The following is a 22,470-nucleotide window of genomic DNA, read 5'->3' as shown; positions in this document are numbered from 1 at the left end:
CACAATGACATACAGACAAACAGACCGACAGACATTGTTCCTGCTTTTTGGGGATATAATGACGAATCTTCATGATTCTACGCAATGTACAGGCAAACCGTAATTTATTAGACATAACTTTTCTGTTAATAACGAAACCTGTACGCTTACAAATTAGGTACACAATTATTGAGAATACATGTATAAAACTAGAAATATTCTAAAGACAGCCAATCTGTTATCAGAACTCTATATCCAAAGAGTATGCCTCACATTATTCCTATTTTGTTTTAAAAATATTACTCTGAAGTTAAAATTTGATTCTTCTAAAAAAGTGTCTTCCCTTTCGTGAACTCTTACTTGGATTAGGATTTCGAAAAAAATATCAATTGACACATAATTCTTTTACGAAAATGTCCGGTTTTCGTAGAACAATAATTAACAAACGATTTTGTTTGTTTAAAGGCATTGGCACCAGGGCAAACTAAGATGTCTCAAAATGAAGTAAGTATCAAGTAATCAAGTAGGGTGTCTCTTGTAAGTTTACAAAGAAGTCTACGTAGCTAATAGATTTTTTTAGAATTTATTATCTAAAACGCAACTAATAAATTGCTCCAACTTTTATGAATAGGAACTAAATTCTCTTCAAATTTATATTTTTGAAAATTTTGCAAGCCAAAATCCAAAACATAAAGGAATAAAACAGTATCACTTGTTTCAGTTTGAAGCATATTCTTATAATAATTTATTATATTTTAGTTAAAAACCATTGTTTTAAAGAAGGATTCTGTAACACAGCTTCTCTGCATTCTGTTTCAAGTCAAACCTAGCAGGTTCATAAATACTAATTTGCTTTGCCCGTGCTTTACAACGGGATGAGAATGCGGAGGATAATAACGCGGTTCTTTAAATCTACTGTAAAAACTGTTGAAATACACCCTCATTGATTATGATTATTCAAGCAAATCTCAGTTGTAAAGGTTGTACCATACTGTTTATTTTTTTACCTAACCCGCCATGATAACTTCCATATCCCAATCATCGTCATGTAAACAACTTCTTTATTTCCCGAAAGAAGTAAAGTTTCAAAAACTCACTCGGTGAAGTAATGAAACCCATTTAAATAACATTGAGTGTTCAACTTAAAAAAGAATTACCTCTATGGAACCAACGACGTTTAACGCTAGGGCCATGTCATACGAGTGCTATTGCAGTCGCGCAGATGCCGTCGAGATAGCGCCGGAAAAAGTACATGTCATACGTAGCGTCTTCCGGGCGCATTTGCCGTCGCGGCAATTATGTTATTACTAAGATGGACACCATCTAGTTAGGTTGTATCAGCTTTTTGCACATTTTAGATAAATATGAAGAGTATTATCGGAAGAATCCAAAACGATGGGGAACCCATCCTGTGCTTTATTCTCGTTTGTCGACAGGACAGTTTCATCTGAAGTTCCAGGAACACAGGAAGTATGAAGATAAATGTAATCACTCGACTTTACATCGTACGGAGATGGCAGTTTTTCAACTAAATAAATACATTTTTCCGTATCAAACATCGTATCAAATATCGTAATGATCACTCCAAAGGTGTTCCAGTTGTTCTGCCAGTGCTCACGCGGCAAATGCGTCCCGCTGGCGCTAGCGCTCCGTATGACAGGGTCCGTGCGTCACGTGCGTCGCGTCGCTAGCGCGACCGTCCGCGTTGGCTGGTTATGTCCTATTCCGCCCGAGTTTTATTTCGCCCGGAACCTAATTACTCCCAATTCGCCCGCGGTCCCAGATTATCCCCTATAATCCTCAGCTCTACCTTCGTCAGGAGTCCTATTCCATCCACAGAGGACCCCGCCCACCCCCAACTATGTAAAAGCCCTCCCCTACCCATCACCCCGTTATCCACCTCCGACTACTCGGTTATTTAAGCTTAAAATATTTATTTGACAAACCAGACAAACCAAGTGAATTTCCTTTATATTAATTTAAAGTTTAAACACGAAGTTTTAAGCATTAAAATATAAAGGGGCATGTGCCCTTATTGATGAAGCCGTTGTAAAGATATGTTAAATCTTTATAATCTGGAACTTTCCTTTGCGTTGAAACGCTTCAACAGTGATATTGATACATGTTTACGACATAACAGATTAATAAGATTTGCTACCTATGTGCTGTTAGTTACTGTATGTTTGTCTCCCTATCCAAAATGTGCAAATAAACAATTTAATTATTTAAAATATTGCGTTTAACGACAAACAGAAACATATGATAGATAACACTGCAATCCAAGACATGGCCAAACAAAGGCCACTAGTTAGCGGCTTCTAGTGTTAAATACCCAACTGCAAACCTTTGAGTTTTCTTTATTATGCAATGTAAATAATTCACCTATTGGGTTTGATGATGATTGGAGTGTCGAATCGAACTCGATCACCATTTGCTATCTTTTATGTAAATTTATTGTCTGATGAGATAACAGTATGAGAGCACAAAAGTTTTAAGTGTTATTAGACTATCTTTTTTTACTTTTCATATACAATGTAATGTAGTAGTTTATGCAAGGAATGCGTTAAGATAGTGTCGTTTACTCTTTTTACGCGAGTTGCGTACACTACTTTACCTACGACAATATTTTCTTATTAATAACCAGACAGGATGTGAATGAAGCGCGAGGGATGTTGACTTGGAATGTCCAAGCGTTGTCCGTGAGAAATAACAGGGGAGAAATAGCAGAGTTTCGCATTTTTCCAAGAGAGGGTGGTCATTCAGGATTCGTCATCGGTATGCTTCTTTTTGGGGAGATGAGAGCTAAATCTCATTTCCATATGTGCCGTTGACTGTTACACATCGCGATGGAGTACACAACTACTAATAGAGGTGCGCTTAGTCTTATTTACAACGGGTATGGCTATTAAAAAACGCGAGAATAAATCTGGTGAAGTGATCTGGTGGTGTAGTATATCGTTTAACGGAGGTTGTCTCGGAAAGGTGATTGTTAAGGAAGAAGTAGTGTTGAGGGAAAAGCTCATCAATGTATTCCGGACGTTGCAAAGTTGGAAGTGAAAAAAGCTATTGCTAACGCAAAGAAGAGGGTTCGACAAGAAGACAACATAACCGTGGCAAAGGTATGTAAACAATATCTTGAATAACATTTTCCTTGTCAAACAATTTTTCGTAATACATCTCTTTTTTTATCAATACTGAAGTCGAGGTTAAATTGTTTCTTTTCTATGGTTAAAGAATAATTTTTATACCGTACTTGACGAATTTAAATGCTCAAACGAGGATTCATAAGATGTTGTAAATTTTCATTTTAATTTAAACAAGCATAACTGTCTAACAACCATCATTCTGTGAAAATAACCCTCTGATTGTTTCAAAATAAGACCGCATTATTTTAGGTTATACTAAGTCTTCATCAATGTTTTCATTACTGTTGTTTGAAAACATTGATTTTAAATATCGATGGAGCAGCGTTTTCATAATGCACTAAAATATTAGTTTTAGGACGAGTTACGAACAATATTTTTCTTTACATTGTCATTACTTTTTGGTCCATTTACACTGTCACTACTCCAAAATACAGTAACACTGAAGTAGTGTACGCAACTTGCGTAAATAAAGTAAACGACACTATCTTAACGTATTCCTTGCGTGAACTACTATATTACATTGTATACGAAAAAAACGTCTAATAACACTTAAAATATATATTTGTGCTCTTATACTATTATCTCACCAGACGATAAATATACATAAAAGATGGCAAATGGTGATCGAGTTTGATTCGACACTCCAATCATCATCAGACCCAATAGGCGAATTATTTACATTGTATAATAAAGAAAACTCAAAGGTGTGCAGTTGGAAATTTAACACTAGAAGCAGCTAACTAGTGGCCTTTGTTTGGCCATGTCTTGGATTGCAGTGTTATCATATGTTTCTGTTTGCCGTACAGAAACATACAGTTACCGTACAGTAACTAACAGTTCATGGACAGTAAATTTTATTAATCTGTTATGTCGTAAGCATTTATCAATATAGATAACTGTTGAAGCGTTTCAACCCAAAGGAAAGTTCTAGATCATAAAGTGGTAGGGGTGATGGGTAGGGGAGGGCTTTTATATAGCTACATTATCTGGGGGTGGGTGGGGTCCTCCGTGGATGGAATAGGACTCCTGACGCAGGTAGAGCTGAGGATTATAGGGGTTAATCTGTGACCGCGGGCGAATTGGGAGTAATTAGGCTCCGGGCGAAAGAAAACTCGGGCGGAATAGGACTACACGGCGTTGGTTGAGCTCAGCGTCTGGCTAAACGCGGACTCGCCGACGGCAATAGCGCTCGTATGACAAGGCCCCAAGAAATCAGCTGTGCGCTTGCATTTTATTGTTATGCTTTAAAGAATTTCCATGACCTAAATTTTGTTTGTAAAAGAACGTTACTCTTAGAAGATGAGTGAAATTGACAATAAAAAAATACGTAACCCCCTGTATATTGTCGGGTCAAGTAAAATCTTGTTCGTCACACGTTACGCAAGAGCGTGTTCACATTATTAGGTGAATTATGCAGCTCGCTTCCGCTCGTTGCACAACGTCCAACCTCGTGATGTAAAAACGCTCTTACTACACTTGTAAGGTAAATAGCTATTACCCAACCCAATTAATGCGAATGTTAAACTTCCCTATCCCAAGCGTGATGAAAACAACTTCTTTACTTCACGAGTGAAGTAAAGTTTCAAAAGCTCACTAGTGAAGTAATAAGACCCATTTAAATAACATTAAGTGCTCAACTTTCAACGTTAGAATTTAGCTGTGCGCTTGAATTTTATTGTTATGCATTAAAATATTTTCCTATCCTAGCTATCTATATCTATAAAAGAGGAACTATGTATGTGTGTGTGTATGTATATACGTTATGGACTCCGAAACCACTCGACAGATTGTAATGAAACTTTAAGGCATTATTAAGCATCTTTCAAGGATGGTTCGAGTGAAGTTTGGTGCAGATCCGTCAAAAGGGCTCTGCCCCAGAGGGTTTTAAGTGGGCCAATGTCAGACTTTTTGATCTACTATGTTTACATATAAATATAATTTAAAAGCAGATGTTTACTTTCACCAACTGTTTTGTAGGTTTGAATAATCACAACATTCTGTATTAGCATTAGTCATGATTTGAAATAGTGCCACAGTGTTTCTACAGAGTGCAGCACAGAAAACTATTTTTAGGAATTCAGTGTTTACAAAATTAACAGATGTAATACAAAAAATTTAAGTTTCATTAAACTGTCATTTGTTCAAATGTAAACAAACAAATGTAAACACTGGCTGGCTCATTGAGCGGAGCGAGCGAAGCGAGCGAAGCTCTTATACTACACTCCTGCTTTTTTATTACAAATACTCCTCCTGAACGGCTGAAGCGATCTGCATGAAATTTAACACAGTCATAGTAACCAACCATGGAAAGGTATAAATCTGAAACGGTACAAATCGGGCCATAGGACTTTTCCCTACATGAATGCAAACTTTTGGAAATTTAACATGGGCCTTATGGGTTAATTGGTCGCCATGTCATTATTTGCGAGTAAACACTAAAAAGTAAACAAGAGCCTCAACATTAGTCAACAAATCTACCACATGATAAATACAGTACAAAAGAAAAAATTGGATAATACTAAAGAGCATATTATAGTATATTGTATGTAATACGAAATGATTAACAATCAGTTCTATATTGAGTGATTAAACTCCATGCCGTTTATATTTAATTGTAAAATGGTTCTGTTCTTTTTAACAACAATGAATAGTTAACTAATTAGGCCTAAGTTTATGTTGCTTGGAGAAGGAGAAGATAAAACGAGGTCATTAAAAAAACACTACAACATAATTATACCAACAAAAATCACACCGCCCTTGATTTGCAAGAAACTTTGTAAAAAATGTTCTTGTAGCTAAAAATACAAAATCGTTTTACGAAATGAAATCACAAGCACGTGGTTTACAGGTAAGGTTTAAGACTAAATGGTATAACTTAGACAATAAAATAGTTGTATTGATAAATTTTATTGCACAATAGGGAAATTTTGAAAGTGGTTGACGACAATTTCTTACTTTTAACTGCTAAAATAAAACTAGACCTAAGTTATAGGCCTATACTAAGTGAGGCTAACCCCAATCCCTCACAACAATAATACTGGTAAACAGTTATTGAGGTAATTGAATTGGTGAGTTTTATGAATGTTCAATGCAAATAAGTCTTCTGTACAAATAAATGATTCTTTTTTTAATAATGAAGAAAGAAGACATTGAAAAAAAAATAAAGAAAAGCAAATTCTACATACAATGGGTAATAATAATATAATAATAATCGTTATTGCCTTTTAATAATACAGGTATTGCTTAGGCCTACCATGATTCATTTGCAGTATCGAAATTATTGAGCGGAGTGAAGCGAAGCTCTTATACTACACTCACTGCCTTTGTTTTACAAATACAGGTCAGGCTCCACCTGACAGGCTTAAGCGATCTGCAGGAAATTTGGCACAGTCATGTAACCAACCATATGGGAAGGTATAAATCTGAAATGGTAATATTCGGACCACAGGACTTAAACCAATAATAAGGGTTGCCGGAATTAGGCTGATGCACCATATTGCGTTTGGAATCTGTAAATAACTTACAGCATTTTATGTGAGCAAGACGTGCAATTAATGTAGACTTTGAATATCTATCTGATTGGAACATGTTCAATTCCTATTTGCAGTCTACAAATAGGAATTCCACTAATGTGAACCAAATATAACACAATTCGTTGACTTGAACCCGACGTATCATTGACTTTGAATACTGCACATAGACATCCCATATAAGTGAAGCAGAAGTAGGCCTAAGCCTACCATTGACTTCGGATACTGCAATTAGGCATTTTATTTATGTGAACAAAATAAATGGACCATTGATTTATTGAGGATACTGCAAGTAGACTATTCATTTACATGTACCATTGGGTTTGGATACTACAAGTAAACAATCCGTCTACGTGAACCATACGTACTATTGACTTTAGAATCTGTAAATAGGCATTCCATTTATGCGAACCAAATATATCATTGGCATTGGATACTGCAAGTAGACATTTAATTTATGAGAACCAGATGAAACATAGAATACGGTTCCTGCAAGTAGACGATTCATTCACTTAATCCTGACTTATGATTGACTTTGGATACCTCTGCAAATAGGCATTCTATTTAAAATGCAAAAAAATCATTGATATTGAATATGCTGGCTCCGCTCAATATTGCAAGCAGACAACTGCATTGTACACCTAGTTATAGTTTAAAATGGTGTTACTTGAATTCATTTTTACTTTTTTTCTTTAAACTTAACTTGAAATAGTTCATTGTACAAATTTTCTTCTATCCACATGCCACCAAAAAAAGCGTCAATCGGCAGAAAACTTGCCAAATCAAAACAAAATGCAGAAAAAATAGCAGCCGAAAACAACGAAGAACGCGAGGCACGGCTTCGGGATCTGCGAAATCGTGCATCGACCTCCAGAGAAGCCGAAACCGACGAAGAACGCGAGGCACGGCTTCGGGATAAGCGAAATCGTGCATCGACCTCCAGAGAAGCCGAAACCGACGAAGAACGCGAGGCACGGCTTCGGGATAAGCGAAATCGGGCATCGATCTCCAGAGAAGCCGAAACCGACGAAGAACGCGAGGCACGGCTTCGGGATAAGCGAAATCGTGCATCGACCTCCAGAGAAGCCGAAACCGACGAAGAACGCGAGGCACGGCTTCGGGATCTGCGAAATCGTGCATCGACCTCCAGAGAAGCCGAAACCGACGAAGAACGCGAGGCACGGCTTCGGGATAAGCGAAATCGGGCATCGATCTCCAGAGAAGCCGAAACCGACGAAGAACGCGAGGCACGGCTTCGGGATAAGCGAAATCGTGCATCGATCTCCAGAGAAGCCGAAACCGACGAAGAACGCGAGGCACGGCTTCGGGATCTGCGAAATCGGGCATCGATCTCCAGAGAAGCCGAAACCGACGAAGAACGCGAGGCACGGCTTCGGGATAAGCAAAATCGGGCATCGATCTCCAGAGAAGACGAAACCGACGAAGAACGCGAGGCACGGCTTCGGGATAAGCGAAATCGGGCATCGATCTCCAGAGAAGACGAAACCGACGAAGAACGCGAGGCAAGGCTTCTTGAGTTGCGGAATCGGATGACTGCCTCTAGAGCAACAGAGTCGGCCCAACAGCGAAACGAACGACTTAATGCTAACCGTTTAAGAATAATTCAAAGAATAGAGGGATTAGACTTAAGGCTGGAGGCCTTTAACTACGACAAAGACTATGATTACAAAAATCACAGTGACGTGAATATTGGTTAAATGAATGTAGTTTGTTTGCATTGTAATGCCTTAAAATTCCAAAAGGAAACTCCTGGGATGTGCTGTTCCAATGGTAAAGTTAACTTGCCTCCATTGACTGAGCCCCCTGAACCACTCCTGAGTTACTTTTCTGGAACCGATCCTATGTCTAAACATGTCCTGCAAAACATCCGTAAGTACAACACATGTTTTCAGATGACTTCTTTCGGTGCAACAAACATTGTAAACAACGCCGGTTACATGCCGACATTTAAAGTTCAGGGTCAAATTTACCACAAAATTGGTTCATTGCTTCCTTCACCAGGTGAAGATGAAAAGTTTTTGCAAATATTTTTTACTGGCAACGAAGAAAGAGAAGTCCAACTGCGGAGGTTAATTGGTGTTGGAACCAGACCTGATATAATTTTGAATTTACAAACTATGTTTCATGAACACAACAGCTTCATACGATTATTCAAATCTGCTATTGATCAGATGCCATCAGATGACTATGCAGTTGTAATATGGGCGGACAAAACTCCATTTGGTGAACACGATAGAAGATTCAATGCTCCGGTATCAGGTGATGTAGCAGTTGTAATGGTAGGCACCGAATTTAATCGTCGAGACATAGTCATTCAACGGCACGATTCGACTTTGCAACGTGTTTCAGAAACACATCGATCTTATGACGCTCTCCAATACCCAATGCTATTTCCGCATGGAGAAGATGAATATCATTTCAATATAAAACAAATTGATCCCAGAACTAATTTAGAGACGACAAAGAAAGTTTCCTGTATGGATTATTATGCATATCGCATTATGATCCGTTCAGAGGAAATAAACTACACATACTGACAGGCCGTGATCTATTCCACCAGTTTATCGTTGATATGTATGCAAAGATTGAAAGTGAACGTCTTCTTTTCATCCGGTTAAATCAACAAAAGTTGCGTGTTGAAGAATACGTTCACTTGCGTGATGCAATTCGCAATGATGGGAATGCTGCTGATATTGGACAATTGGTAATTCTACCAGCAACATACACAGGGAGCCCGAGGCATATGCACGAATATGCTCAAGATTCAATGACTTATGTACGAAAGTATGGACGCCCAGACATTTTCATCACCTTCACATGTAACCCAAAGTGGAATGAAATCACAGATCTGCTTCTCGAGGGCCAAAATTCCACTCACAGACATGATCTTAGCTCACGAGTATTCAAGCAAAAGTTAACTAAACTGATAAACGTCATCGTCAAGAATCAAGTTTTTGGAGAAACTCAATGCTGGATGTATTCTACACTCATCCTTCACTCATATTTGGGTTAAAATACGCACCTAAGTGGCGTCCCCATCTTAATGATTGATAATTGATTGATAATTGATATTCAATTGAATGGTAGAAAAGAGGCCTTCCTCATGCCCATATTTTGATTTGGTTGAAGACAAAAATCCGTCCAGCTCAGATTGATAAAATCATTTCTGCTGAGATACCGAATCGGGACGAGGATCCCATACTTTTTTATACAATCAAGAAGCATATGATCCATGGTCCATGCGGAGCGCTTAATGTAAATTCACCATGTATGAAGGATGGCAGATGTACAAAACGATATCCACGTCATCTAATCAATGAAACTCAAACTGGAGGTGACAGCTATCCATTGTACAGGCGGAGGAATCCCGATGATGGTGGACACACGATAACTATACAAATGGGAGATGTAAATGTTGACATCGACAACCGATGGGTTGTGCCGTACTCACCATTGCTTTCGAAAATGTTCGACGCCCACATTAATGTAGAGTATTGCAGTTCTGTAAAATCAATCAAATACATTTGTAAGTACGTCCAGAAGGGTAGTGATATGGCAGTTTTTGGACTATCGAATCAAGGTGACGAAATTACACAATTCCAAATGGGACGCTACATCAGTAGTAATGAAGCCGCATGGCGTATTTTTGGATTCGAGATCCATGAACGCTATCCAACTGTTCAACATCTCTCTGTTCACTTAGAAAATGGCCAGCGAGTATATTTTATCAATCAAAATGTGCAAAGCAAAGCTGCACAACCACAGAACACTTCACTGACGGCTTTTTTTCAATTGTGTGAATCCGACGACTTTGCAAAGACATTGTTGTATCACGAAGTGCCAAAATATTACACTTGGAATCCTTCGACAAAACAGTTCGTCAGAAGGAAGCGAGGTGCAATTGTTCCAGAATATGGTGGTATATATTTGTCAGATGCTCTAGGACGCGTGTACACAGTTCACCCAAATAATGCAGAATGCTATTACTTACGATTACTATTGCATACTATTACAGGCCCAACATCATTCTCTGCCTTGAAAACTGTGAATGGCGTAGAATATCAAACTTATAGAGAGGCATGTTATGAGCTAGGCTTACTTGAAAATGACAACCATTGGAATATAACGCTTACAGAAGCATCACTTTCTTGTCATCCTAATCAAATTCGAAATTTGTTCGCTATAATTTTGACAACCTGTTCACCTTCGAATCCTTGAGAACTTTGGGAAATGCATCGTGAAAGCCTCAGCGAAGACATTCTTCGGCAATCACGCCGGACTAATCCAAATGTGGAATATTCTAATGAAATTTTCAATGGAGCGCTATTACTTATTGAGAATGTTTGCATAACGATCAACAACAAAGTCCTAAGTCAATTTGGTATGCCGGCACCAGTACGAGAAAGAACAGACTTGCAAGATAATGATCTGGTAAGAGAACAACAATTTGACATAAATGAACTACGACAAATCGTAGAAACAAATAGAAGACTTTTGGTTCCAGATCAAAGAAATGCCTACGACGAAATAATGCAACGTGTAGACAATGAAAGTGGTGGAATTTTTTTCCTTGATGCTCCAGGTGGCACAGGGAAAACTTTCCTCATAAATTTAATTCTGGCTTCAATCCGAATGCACAATGGAATAGCACTTGCAGTAGCGTCATCGGGAATCGCTTCAACACTTCTGGATGGAGGACGAACGGCACATTCGACACTCAAGCTCCCATTGAATTTGAATCAGACAGAAACCCCAACCTGCAACATCAGAACAAATTCAGGGATGGCTACAGTGCTTAAAACAAGTAAAATTATTATATGGGACGAATGTACGATGGCCCACAAAAAATCACTTGAGGCACTTGACCGCACTCTAAAGGATTTCCGAGGAAACCCCGAACCAATGGGAGGCGCTCTAATCCTTCTTGCTGGGGATTTTCGCCAAACTTTGCCTGTTATACCACGATCAACACCTGCGGATGAGCTGAACGCGTGCCTAAAGGCATCCTTTTTGTGGTATCATGTTGAAAAAAATCACTCTCTCAACAAACATGTGTGTGCATTTATTGAAAGAGGACTCTGCAGAAACATTTTCAAAACAACTTTTGGACTTGGGAAATGGCAAAATTGAAATCGACCGGACAACTGACGAGATTACGTTTCCATCACAGTTTTGTAAAATGCAGCCTAATATTCAATCAGTTGTAGAGATGGTATTTCCGAATTTAACAACCAACTTCAAAAATCCAGATTGGCTTTGTGAGCGGGCAATTATGGCTCCCAAAAATGATGACGTCAACAAACTAAATGATCAAATTCAATTGAAATTGCCTGGAGAATTGATCAAATACAAATCGGTTGACTCAGTAATAGATGAAGGACAAGCGGTAAACTATCCAGTCGAACTTTTGAATTCAACGGAGTCACCAGGGATGCCACCCCACTTACTTACATTGAAATTAGGATCGCCAATTATAATTATAAGAAACTTGAATCCACCAAAGCTTTGTAATGGTACAAGACTGACAATAAAGAAATTGACTCGAAATTTGATTGAAGCAACCATTATAAATGGAAAGTTCAAAGGAGAAGAAGTATCCCACGAATACCAATGATTTCCTCAGATTTGCCATTCGATTTTAAGCGACTACAATTTCCAGTACGTCTTGCATTTGCCATTACGATCAATAAGGCACAAGGGCAATCTTTGACTACTGCAGGCTTAAATTTGGAAAATTCCTGTTTTTCACATGGCCAGTTATACGTGGCATGCTCACGAGTTGGTACTCCTGAAAATTTGTACATTTATACACCAAATCAAAAGACAAGAAACATTGTTTATCCTTTGGCCTTACAATGAAATTGATTGTATTTTCTATTTCATTCACTATTTTTTTATTAAAAACTATCATGATGTATTTCTGTAAACAACTTTATTTGGGCGCAGCAACGCGCGCCGGGTAACTGCTAGTCTTAATATATAAAAGAAAGTTGTGTTAGTTACAGCGTTTATAACTAGAAAACTACTGAACCAATTGGCATGAAAATTTACAGGAATATTCCTTTGGTACTAGAATAACATAATAGCCTGTTTCCGTTTCAAAAACCCTTAAGGGAAGCGTCCTATGGCCCTTTGCAGTTTACATGTTAATCTTATGGAAGAAGGTTTTATTTTGTTTATTATGCCATGTTTGTCATTTCTTTATTAAATTAAATTAAGGAAACAGCTGTTGTGATGATAACCTAATTTTTAAAAACAAATCTTTGCATAACAAATGAGAGCTATCAAATAGGTTTCTATTCCATTTTTTTTTCGAATTGTTGTCAAATGTAAATGAAGGCAAGTGAGCGCAGCGAACGAGCTCCAACCTAAAGGTGAGTGAGCGTAGCGAACGAACTTCAACCAGGACGTGATTGAGCCATGCGAACGAGCTCATCTTGAAAATGAACGAGCATTTGACATAAAACCACATTAGGACAGGACGACGTCTGTCGGGCCAGCTAGTTGTTTGTAAAGAACTTAACTGTTAGAAGATGAGTGAAATGAATATTAAAAAAGTTATACGTAACCCCCTGTATATTGTCGGGTCAGGTAAAAATCTGTACGTTACACAAGAGCGTGTTTTAGGTGAATATGCAGCTCACGTCCGCTCGTTGCACAACATTCACCTGCGTGATGTAAAACCGCTCTTACTACACTTATAAGGTAAATAGCTATTAAGTTTTAGAACTATCCCTCCCGACAGAAAACCACCACTTGAGCGAACTCCATTATCGCAACGTGACGATGCAGAGCCATCGTCACGGTGGTGTAGTGGGTAGCGCATCAAGCTCACGTTTTGAAGGTAGCCGGTTCGAAACCCATCGGAGGCACTGATTTTAGCGAATTTCCCTATAGGGAAGTAGCTATTACCGTATGTGGCACGGTAAGACCTAGACCCGGGACCGATTTACTTTTTCATTTTGATGTCCCCGGAGGCCAAAAACACCATTCGTCCAAATTTTTATATATGTATTTATATATATATATATATATATATATATATATATATATAGATTTATATATATATATATATACTAGCTGGCCCGATAGACGTCGTCCTGTCCTAATGTGGTTTTATGTCAAATGCTCGTTCATTTTCAAGAGAGCTCGTTCGCAATGGCTCAATCACGTCCTGGTTGAAGTTCGTTCGCTACGCTCACTCACCTTTAGGTTGGAGCTCGTTCGCTGCGCTCACTTGCCTTCAGGTTAGCTCGTTCGCTACGCTAACTCGCCTCCAGGTTGAAGTTCGTTCGCTACGCTCACTCACCTTTTGGTTGCATATTAACTGTTGTCATAAATTTAAAAAAATAATGGTGCTGCACCCTGTTGGTAAGCCTATTAACTTTTTAATGCTAATGAACATCACAGAATCAAATTCTTTAGTTGAACCAGCTGTTAAGATTCTTTAATTCCATTTAAATATGAGTACCTACTCATAAGGTTAACATGGGAAACTCCAGAGCCACTGTGGCGGAGCCCTTTTCACGGATCTGCACTAAACTTCACACAAACCATCCTTGAATAATGCTTAATAATGCCTGAAAGTTTCATTACAATCTGTCCAGCGGTTTTGGAGTCCATAAAGGACAAACATACAAACATACATTGGATTTTATATATATAGATACGTCCGTGAACGCGATAACTTGAGTAATTTTGGTCCGATTTTGATGAAATTTGGTTTAAAGGTGTAAAGCGAGATAAACTTGAATGAGTTCGCGAACCAGCATGATCGGACAATGGGAACGGGGCTTTAGGGGGGGTTTTATGGGGTAAAAATTTGTTTTTCTCACTTTTGACCCTCAAAACACAAAATTTCCCAATTTCTCTTTAAACTTTTTTAAAGAGCTTAAAAAAACAAATAATTTAGTATATAAAAGTATTTTTGTTCGATTATTAGTAACGGAGAAAATTAAAAAAATTGTAAATTTAAAATTCCCATGTTATTCTTATGGAGAATATTGTCAAATGTTGTAATTTGCTTGTTTATGGATATATTTTGATCAAACTTGGCAAATTTATTTATTTTGTACTAAGCTATCAATATTCTACTCAAAAACACACTTTGTTCCTTGTAGCAGCAAACCTAGGTACTCGTTAAACCTAATGTTATTAAAATATATTTAACTGAAAATCAATTCAGACAAATGGAAATTCGCTTAGTCGGCAGGTTTGCTGCGGCGGGGGTATTTTTATTAGATATTTTCATTAGCAGCAAGTTTGGTTAGGTTATGATAGATGGTTTAGTTATATATAATAAAAAAAATCATATACAGTAATTGAATTTGAGGCATTTTTAATTTTATTTAATGAACAGAACTATTTTTTCCATTAGTAAACCTTCATTCGATTTGTTCATTATCAGCAAGTTTGGTTAGATTATGACAGTTTATTTTATAAAAAAAATATATAATTAAATTTGAGTCATTTAAATTTTATTTTATAAACAGAACTATTTTTTTGATAATCTTAGATTTTTTCGTTATCAGCATGTTTTGTTAGGTTATGACAGGTAAATTAAATTAACTTTAAATTTAACCTTTAAACGTTACCTAGATACACTCTTACCTTCATATATAGATATACACTGAATGTTAGTAAACAAGGTTATGAACATACTACAAAGAATATTGGATATGAATATTGTAAACAATTTAGAAAAGGTATCAACACACTTTTTGTTTAACTTAATTTTAAATTTTGTTAGGATAATTTATTTATTGTTCTATATTTATTGTTCTCTTTATAATATACATAACAAATTGTCTACGTTGAGCCATGCCTACGTTCCGCCAACTAGTGTCATACCTTTTTTTTTACTGTTCAAGCTTTATATAGTACGTGTTTTGGAAATGTTGATTTTTTGACACTCCCCGACATTTTTAAAAGACGTAGGCTTGAACGATTTATATATAAATGCGAATAGGCTTGGTACAAACCTTGAAAGACTTGAATAAAAAAATTAGTCATAACACTCGGCGGTGCAACGTAATCATGGCTTAACGTTCTGGCTAACGAAAAGACTTGAGTTTTTGTCCATTCTAAAACAATTAATTTTAGGTTTTTTTATTTATCTGAATTTTAGGCAAAACCAGTGGTTAGAGTGCAGACGGACGTTGGACATCCTATGATGGAGATCGACCGCGCGTATGAGGTAATATACTGGTATATGCCTTAATATCATTTCCCACAGTCGTGGACATATTGCCATAATCACGGCAATATTCTAACCACCTTCCACGGTCATGTAGATATCATCATCGTCCTTCTTGTTCACGGCAAATGTATGATAAGCTCCCGCGGTCTCGCCGAAATTCTGATTATCCTGGAGGAATTCCCCTTCCCCCGGTCGTTTTGACATCAATATCGTCTCCTGTGATCACTTCAAACTCCCGATCATCTCTGCCATAATGGAATAACCATCATCGTCTTCCTTGACCACCGCAAATTTGATTGTCTTCCGTGGTTGTGTAGACATCGTCGTCGTTTCCCACGATCACAGCAACATCTTGATTAAGTAAATGGCAAATGGCTGGCAAGTCATTTCAAAAGTACTAGAAACATTAGCAATAAAACCAAATTTAGAACGTGTAGAAAAAGAACAATTACTTCCTATACTGCAGTCAGAATTTAGAATAGTACCTGAAATGCGCTGGCAAATATGTTTGCAGACTTGTTTGGGACGTAGAATCAAGGCAGGTATAGCTCTGTATTAATGCTTGACTATTCTCAGGTGGTTGACTTCATAAGCTACAGTTTACTACTTGCTAATGAGTAATGAAGGACATCTTAAATTCATGGATAATATAATTGCTTGGGTGCAGACGTATTTGAAAAAGTATAAAATAAGACTAGAGCGGAAACTGATGTCTCATGTACCCTTGACAAAGTCAGGGGGTGCCGCAGGGGAGCTTTCTAGGTCCCGTTTTATTCACCTTGTACGCTGCAGACCTTTCCAGTAGCGTACACAACTGCAATGTGCACGCCTATGCTGATGACTGTTAGTTGCATTTATCCTATGATGACAATTCAATTGATCAGGCTGATGCGAAGGTGAACTTGGAACTGGTAAACGTGAGTGGTTATACTTAAATACTTTCTTATGCGAGTAAAGTCCATAGTCCAAGGGTCTACAGGAGGTATCGCTGCCACCACTACTCTAATTAAGGGAGAGTAGGCCCTAATGACACAACGGAGATAAAATGAGATGATAAAATAATTACTTGGGATGATGAAAATAAAATAAGAGATTTGATGCTGAAAACTTGAATTTAAAATGTATTTGAATATTATAGAACAATGTGCGTGTATATATATAGACTTTGAGAAATGATAAGAACAGTATGATAGGTGAAGCGCGATTAATACCTAGATGATAATGTCCGCGTGCCTCTTCCCTATTCCAATACGGGATCAAGTCACTTCAATGCGTATCTTTGTTTTTACACTTGTATTGAAATCACGTGATTCACCGTTAGATAAGCCTAAAGGCCGTAAAGAACTAAGGAACCTGTTACAACATAAATACATAAGCAAAAAAAAATACAACTAAGAATAAGAAGAATAAGAATAATGTTTATTTTCCCAAATAGTTACAAATAGATACAACAAAACAAAATGACATTTTTTAGGCATTATTACAAAATGACATGATTCAAAACCAGGAATTACTCTTGTAGCTTCAATACTCATACATTCTAATCCACTTAAGGCTAGTACATTTAGATATTCGTCTGTTGTTAACTTATTCTCAAGTAAGTTAATGTTCAAATCACCAATAAAAATGACATTTTTATTACCTCTCAAATTTCTTTCAATAGTCAGTTCGTCCAAGTTCGTCAATAAATATTTCTTTTGAAAACAAATGCAGTCTGTAGAAGGAAAATATATGAAAATCCTGACCATTGACATTAATATTAATTTTAATTAGATCGGCAGTATTGGATTGGACATTATGACAGTTTAAAACCTTAATATTTTGTTTGACATAAATAATGACACCTCCTGCTCGATAACCGTCATTACAGTTAGCATACAATTTATAGTTTGGTATATCATACAAACAAGTTTCATTTGACATAATCCAAACTTCGCTCAAAACAATTGTATCTGGATACAGGCTGGTAGCTTCAAGTTCAGCTAAAAGTAAATTAAAGTTCTTCCTAACACACCTATATTTTGATGGACAATTTTAACTAAATATTAGGTACACTTAATTTAGGGACGGTGACACGCCACATATGCACTCTCACACTTCTTAGGTCGTGCAGGGAATAATTGCTTTTAATTTATATTTGGACCTTTTTTATCAAATGATTTGGTTTTTACAATACACTTTTATTTGTCAATATTATACAGCAGATATTCACTATGTTTTTATAAGTCAGAATATTCAATAATCAAAACAAAATTATACACAAATCAGGTCAAACGTTGAAATACCTTTTTTATAGTAACCAAAACGAAATTCATTTTTGCAATGTAATTTATTTAGGCTCCATGGCAAGAAATAGTTTATTAATCAATATAAAACAACTGTTTCATGAAGATTTTTATGTAGCTTCATTTAAATGGCTTTAACTAACAGCTGTAGGATTATTATTATTGTTATTATTTAATTAATGCCTCCTCTGCACAAATATAAACAAAAGAAAAATTTTGAATATTTGAGATTTTCAGTATTTTTCACCGAAACAAATACTACACACATAATGCTATATATGGTACCAAATAGAAACTCTCCTGGTTATTTTAGTGGCGGAACCACGCTGATCGGTAAAAGAATCACAGAGAAATTGGTGAACATACATAAAAAATTGCCACAAAAAATCAAATTGAGAACCTCCTCCTTTTGTTGGTAGTGGGGAAGTCGGTTGAAAATAAATATTAGGGAAATAAAATAATAACACTTTTATGGATTTCATGCTATCAACAATCTCGTTGTCAATGTTATACTGTATTAATAAAGTAATTGTTTTTAGAGAATATTTATGGTATACAAGCTGACGTCTCAACTTTATGAACAGTCTTCTGTTGTAGTTGAAGGGTCATTGAATGACAATGCTAAATGGTAAGATAAACTTTTCTTTCTTTTCAAAATATTTATACTTAAATCCCATTGTAAAATAATCATTACTTAATTACTTGATCACTTTGCCCACAGGTGAAATATTATAATGGATGGATTGATTGTCTGAGTAGCTGAGTAGTTACAGTACTTGACTTCAAATCTGAATGTTCCTTGTTTATCCTTAGCAAAGTCAATTCTGGACCCAGGTGACAATTTGTCACTTGGCTGCTAATTATTGATGCAAACTACAAGTAGGCTAGGAAAGGAGGATCGTTACAAGATCACGGTTTACATTTTCCCTTTAGAAAAACCATAAAAATTCTAAAATGGCGTAAACAAATTTAAATTGAAATTATCTTTAGTAATTTTGATAAGTCTTTGAAATAATTATAACTGGTTTTCAACACACAAGTCATTCATCCTATTATGATTTGTGAGTTTCTATCTCGCGAAGTGTAAAAGAACTAAAGTGAAAAAGTGTTACTCACATTCCAGTGTTGGTTAATTATAATTTTTAATGTCTATGAAATATAGCATGGATTAACAAAGTCATTGTTTGTAGACAAACCTGTATAAAAAAATTAAATTCAAACAAAATATTATATAAATCCTGTTCGTGTGGAACAAGTTTCAGATTTTTCTTTTTTGAAATTCTACATTCTAAAATTAACAGGTTTTTTTGTAAATTGTATGACAAACTAAATCAATAGTCTATCTGAATGGATTTTTCTTGCGAGCTTCGGAAAAAATGGGTACCTAATTTAAGTTATTTTAAAGCCTAATTTTTCCAATCTTTTTCCATGTAAAATATATAGGCATGTTATAGCAGTTTATACTTTTTATTTATGTTCGTGGTTTAATGTTGTTGTATTGCAAGACAGTAAAAGATTTTAAAGTCTTATTCAAGAGAATCCTAATTTATATTTTACTAAGTTGGTCTGAATAAATAGGCATCAGACAAACTAACCTCCAATTATTTCAGGTTTGAGGTGAACTTCTTGGTTGGAAAGATAAAAGACGATGACTATTATGACTATGACGATTATTCTGACATTGGATTCCATTTTAATCCAATGATGGGTTACAATGGAAGAACCTTTACATACCGTAATATCCACATGAATGGAAAGTGGGGCTGGTCTCAGGGTTCAAGTAAAGAAAATTTTCCGTTCCATCCAGGACAGCCGTTCTACCTCGAATTCTACATCACCAAAACCGAGTTTAAGGTTAGTTTTGGATAAGTAAAAAGTATCAAGCATTCCTAAAAATAAATAAATGTGAAAATTTCACTGTTTATTGATAATATGTATTGCTTTTACTGCTCTAAATGTAAAAATGTCAATTCTAAAATATGTACAGTATTTAGCAAAGTTGGTTTGTTTGTTAGCAAAGTACAGGCATTTTGTTTGTTTGCTTACTCAACTTACTATACATACAAGACTATTCTACACTTTTTCCGGGTTAAAAACTTTAACCGCTTATCTTTCGTTGTTTGAAAGATTATATAACATGTAGAAGGTAGCAAAATTTAATAGTTCCCAGATAACTATTAGAGACTATATTTTATATACTAGTAGTACGCTTATTCCGCGTGTAACGGGATGAGTCAACGTGAGCGCAATAATGGAAAAGTCCACCCGCACCTAGCCTACTTACCGGTGTCACTGGTGAACACAATGTTATTTGTATGGGCAAATCAACCAAATCTTAGTCAACGACAATCCTAACTTCTCATCCATTAAGTAACCAAAGTCATTGGTAATATACGTAATGGATTTCCAACAGTTATCGATAGGAGGTAAATCCATCTTTCCTGTACAAAACGACCTTTGATTAATTGAAGCCTATCTCCTTATTTGTTATGAGGCCTATCATAAACAAAACCAAGCCAAACTAAACTAATCTAACTTAACCTAACTGCTACAGCATGCTAGGTTTAAAGCGAAAATGCAAAGAGTAAATAAGTCAAATAAGTCTTAAAATTGCATCCACATTCCAAAAAGACCATAAAATACACAGTTTTCTACTTTTCAAGTTTGCCACCATTTTGGAAAATGGCCGCCATTTTTGAAATAATAGAATTAATATTTTTAACGAATTTTACGGTCTTTTTGGAATGTGGATGCAATTTTAAGAGTTATTTGACTTATTAACTCTTCGCATTTTTGTTATAAACCTACTTGTTTAGGAGCTACATGATGTAAAATGTATACCGGAAGTCATTTTTCCATAAGCTGTAACTCCTAAACGAGTGGGTTTATCGAAAAAATGTCAAGTATAAAAATGTTTTTAAATTGCATGTTCTACCCCCATGATAAAATATAGGGTGTTCCATAAGAAATTTCAAAGTTGACCGCCATATTGGAAAATGGCGGTCATTTACAAAAAATTTATTTAATTATTTTTGAACCTCTTCAAAAACAAGGGAATGTTCCCCATTTAAAGTTTGCTGTAAAAGCATAAGTTACTGAGATCCCAATGGTGGCACACTTAAAAAAAAAACACCCTGTATAACACATACTAACGATGGCCCTATTATATCACCTAAAAATGATTAAAAATCCAATATATGTTTATCTAACTAATGAATGTAAATGCCGTAAACGGTTCTTACACTCTGTACCACTTGCCTTTACCACTTTCATCGCCACTACCTACGTCGTGGACCGGTTTCCCTCCCTTCCCTCAGCATTTTAGTATTGCGGCATGTACATTAATCTAACTGCCACAAACTGTTCCCACACTCAGAACTTCTCGCCTTTACCACTTCCTTCCCTACTTCCTACGACGTGGACCTGTTTTCCACCCTTCCCATAGTCTTTTGGTTTTGCAGATGCATAATCTAACTGCAACCAACGGTTCCCACACTCCGCACTGCTCGCCTTGACTACTTCCTTCACCACTTTCTACGTCGTGGACCTGTTTCCCGCCCATTCCATAGCATTTTAGCATTGCAATTGTTTCATTGCAGATAAATGAAATTTAGCGGGGAAAATTTGTCGTCCCCGAAAAATAATCTTTAGTGCCCCAGTTACTCGAAGATGTCTTCGCATCGTCCATTGGATTGTGCTACTGTGCGGTGTCAGCCTGTTGTGTAGCCTCTTGTTGCTCCACTGGTTTACATAATTTGAATTGTAATGGATTAAATAAGAACGATATATTCCATAAATTCCATAAATAAACTTACGATCCAGAGGAAATCCTATCAGTATTCATTGTATAAATTTGTGTTAATAAGTAGATCAAGTTCGTTGTTTGATAATTTCCATTTTCTTAATAGATGTTACTTAAAAGCTTGGTGTACATTGACATATGAATTAATTGTATTTGTGTATTGAACAGCTTTCTATTTTAAGTTTGATTGTTTATATCTGTAATTAATCATTCTTTCTGTTTATACCCTATTAAATGTCATGAAGCATCTAGACTGCGCGCTTAGACTAGATATCTTCGCAAGATAAATAGTCATAAAATTATTTTGAATTTGATAATATCTTTAGTTTGAATATAAATTGGGGAATGTTTTGATCTGAATATAATTTCATATAAAAGTAGTGATGTTAAGTGTTGTACTCGGAAAAGATACAATCTCACAATGTTTGAATGAGATTGCGTACAAAGGCAATGCACCTAGATGCTGAGTCTGCTTGATAGCATCTTTCTGCTGAAGTCAACAATAAAG

The 22,470-nt window shown here is 36.3% G+C and overlaps 1 protein-coding gene across 1 annotated transcript in view; it reads left to right on the top strand.

Moving 5' to 3' along the window:
- LOC128993943 (uncharacterized) overlaps nt 1-22,470 on the top strand; it is a 95,231-nt gene that overhangs the window by 2,161 nt on the left and 70,600 nt on the right. The window contains exons 3-6 of the mRNA XM_054418086.1: nt 445-483; nt 15,804-15,872; nt 18,700-18,788; nt 19,771-20,014. Of these exons, the coding sequence (XP_054274061.1) occupies nt 445-483; nt 15,804-15,872; nt 18,700-18,788; nt 19,771-20,014 (441 nt within the window). The remainder of the gene's footprint in view (nt 1-444; nt 484-15,803; nt 15,873-18,699; nt 18,789-19,770; nt 20,015-22,470) is intronic.

Source organism: Macrosteles quadrilineatus, unplaced genomic scaffold (assembly GCF_028750875.1).
Source record: "Macrosteles quadrilineatus isolate MER2022 unplaced genomic scaffold, UCM_ALF_1.0 Scaffold_5__1_contigs__length_97177068, whole genome shotgun sequence".
NCBI classification, from domain to species: domain Eukaryota; kingdom Metazoa; phylum Arthropoda; class Insecta; order Hemiptera; family Cicadellidae; genus Macrosteles; species Macrosteles quadrilineatus.
Note: the sequence above shows the minus strand (reverse complement) of the source record. Positions and strands in the feature narration are given on the sequence as shown.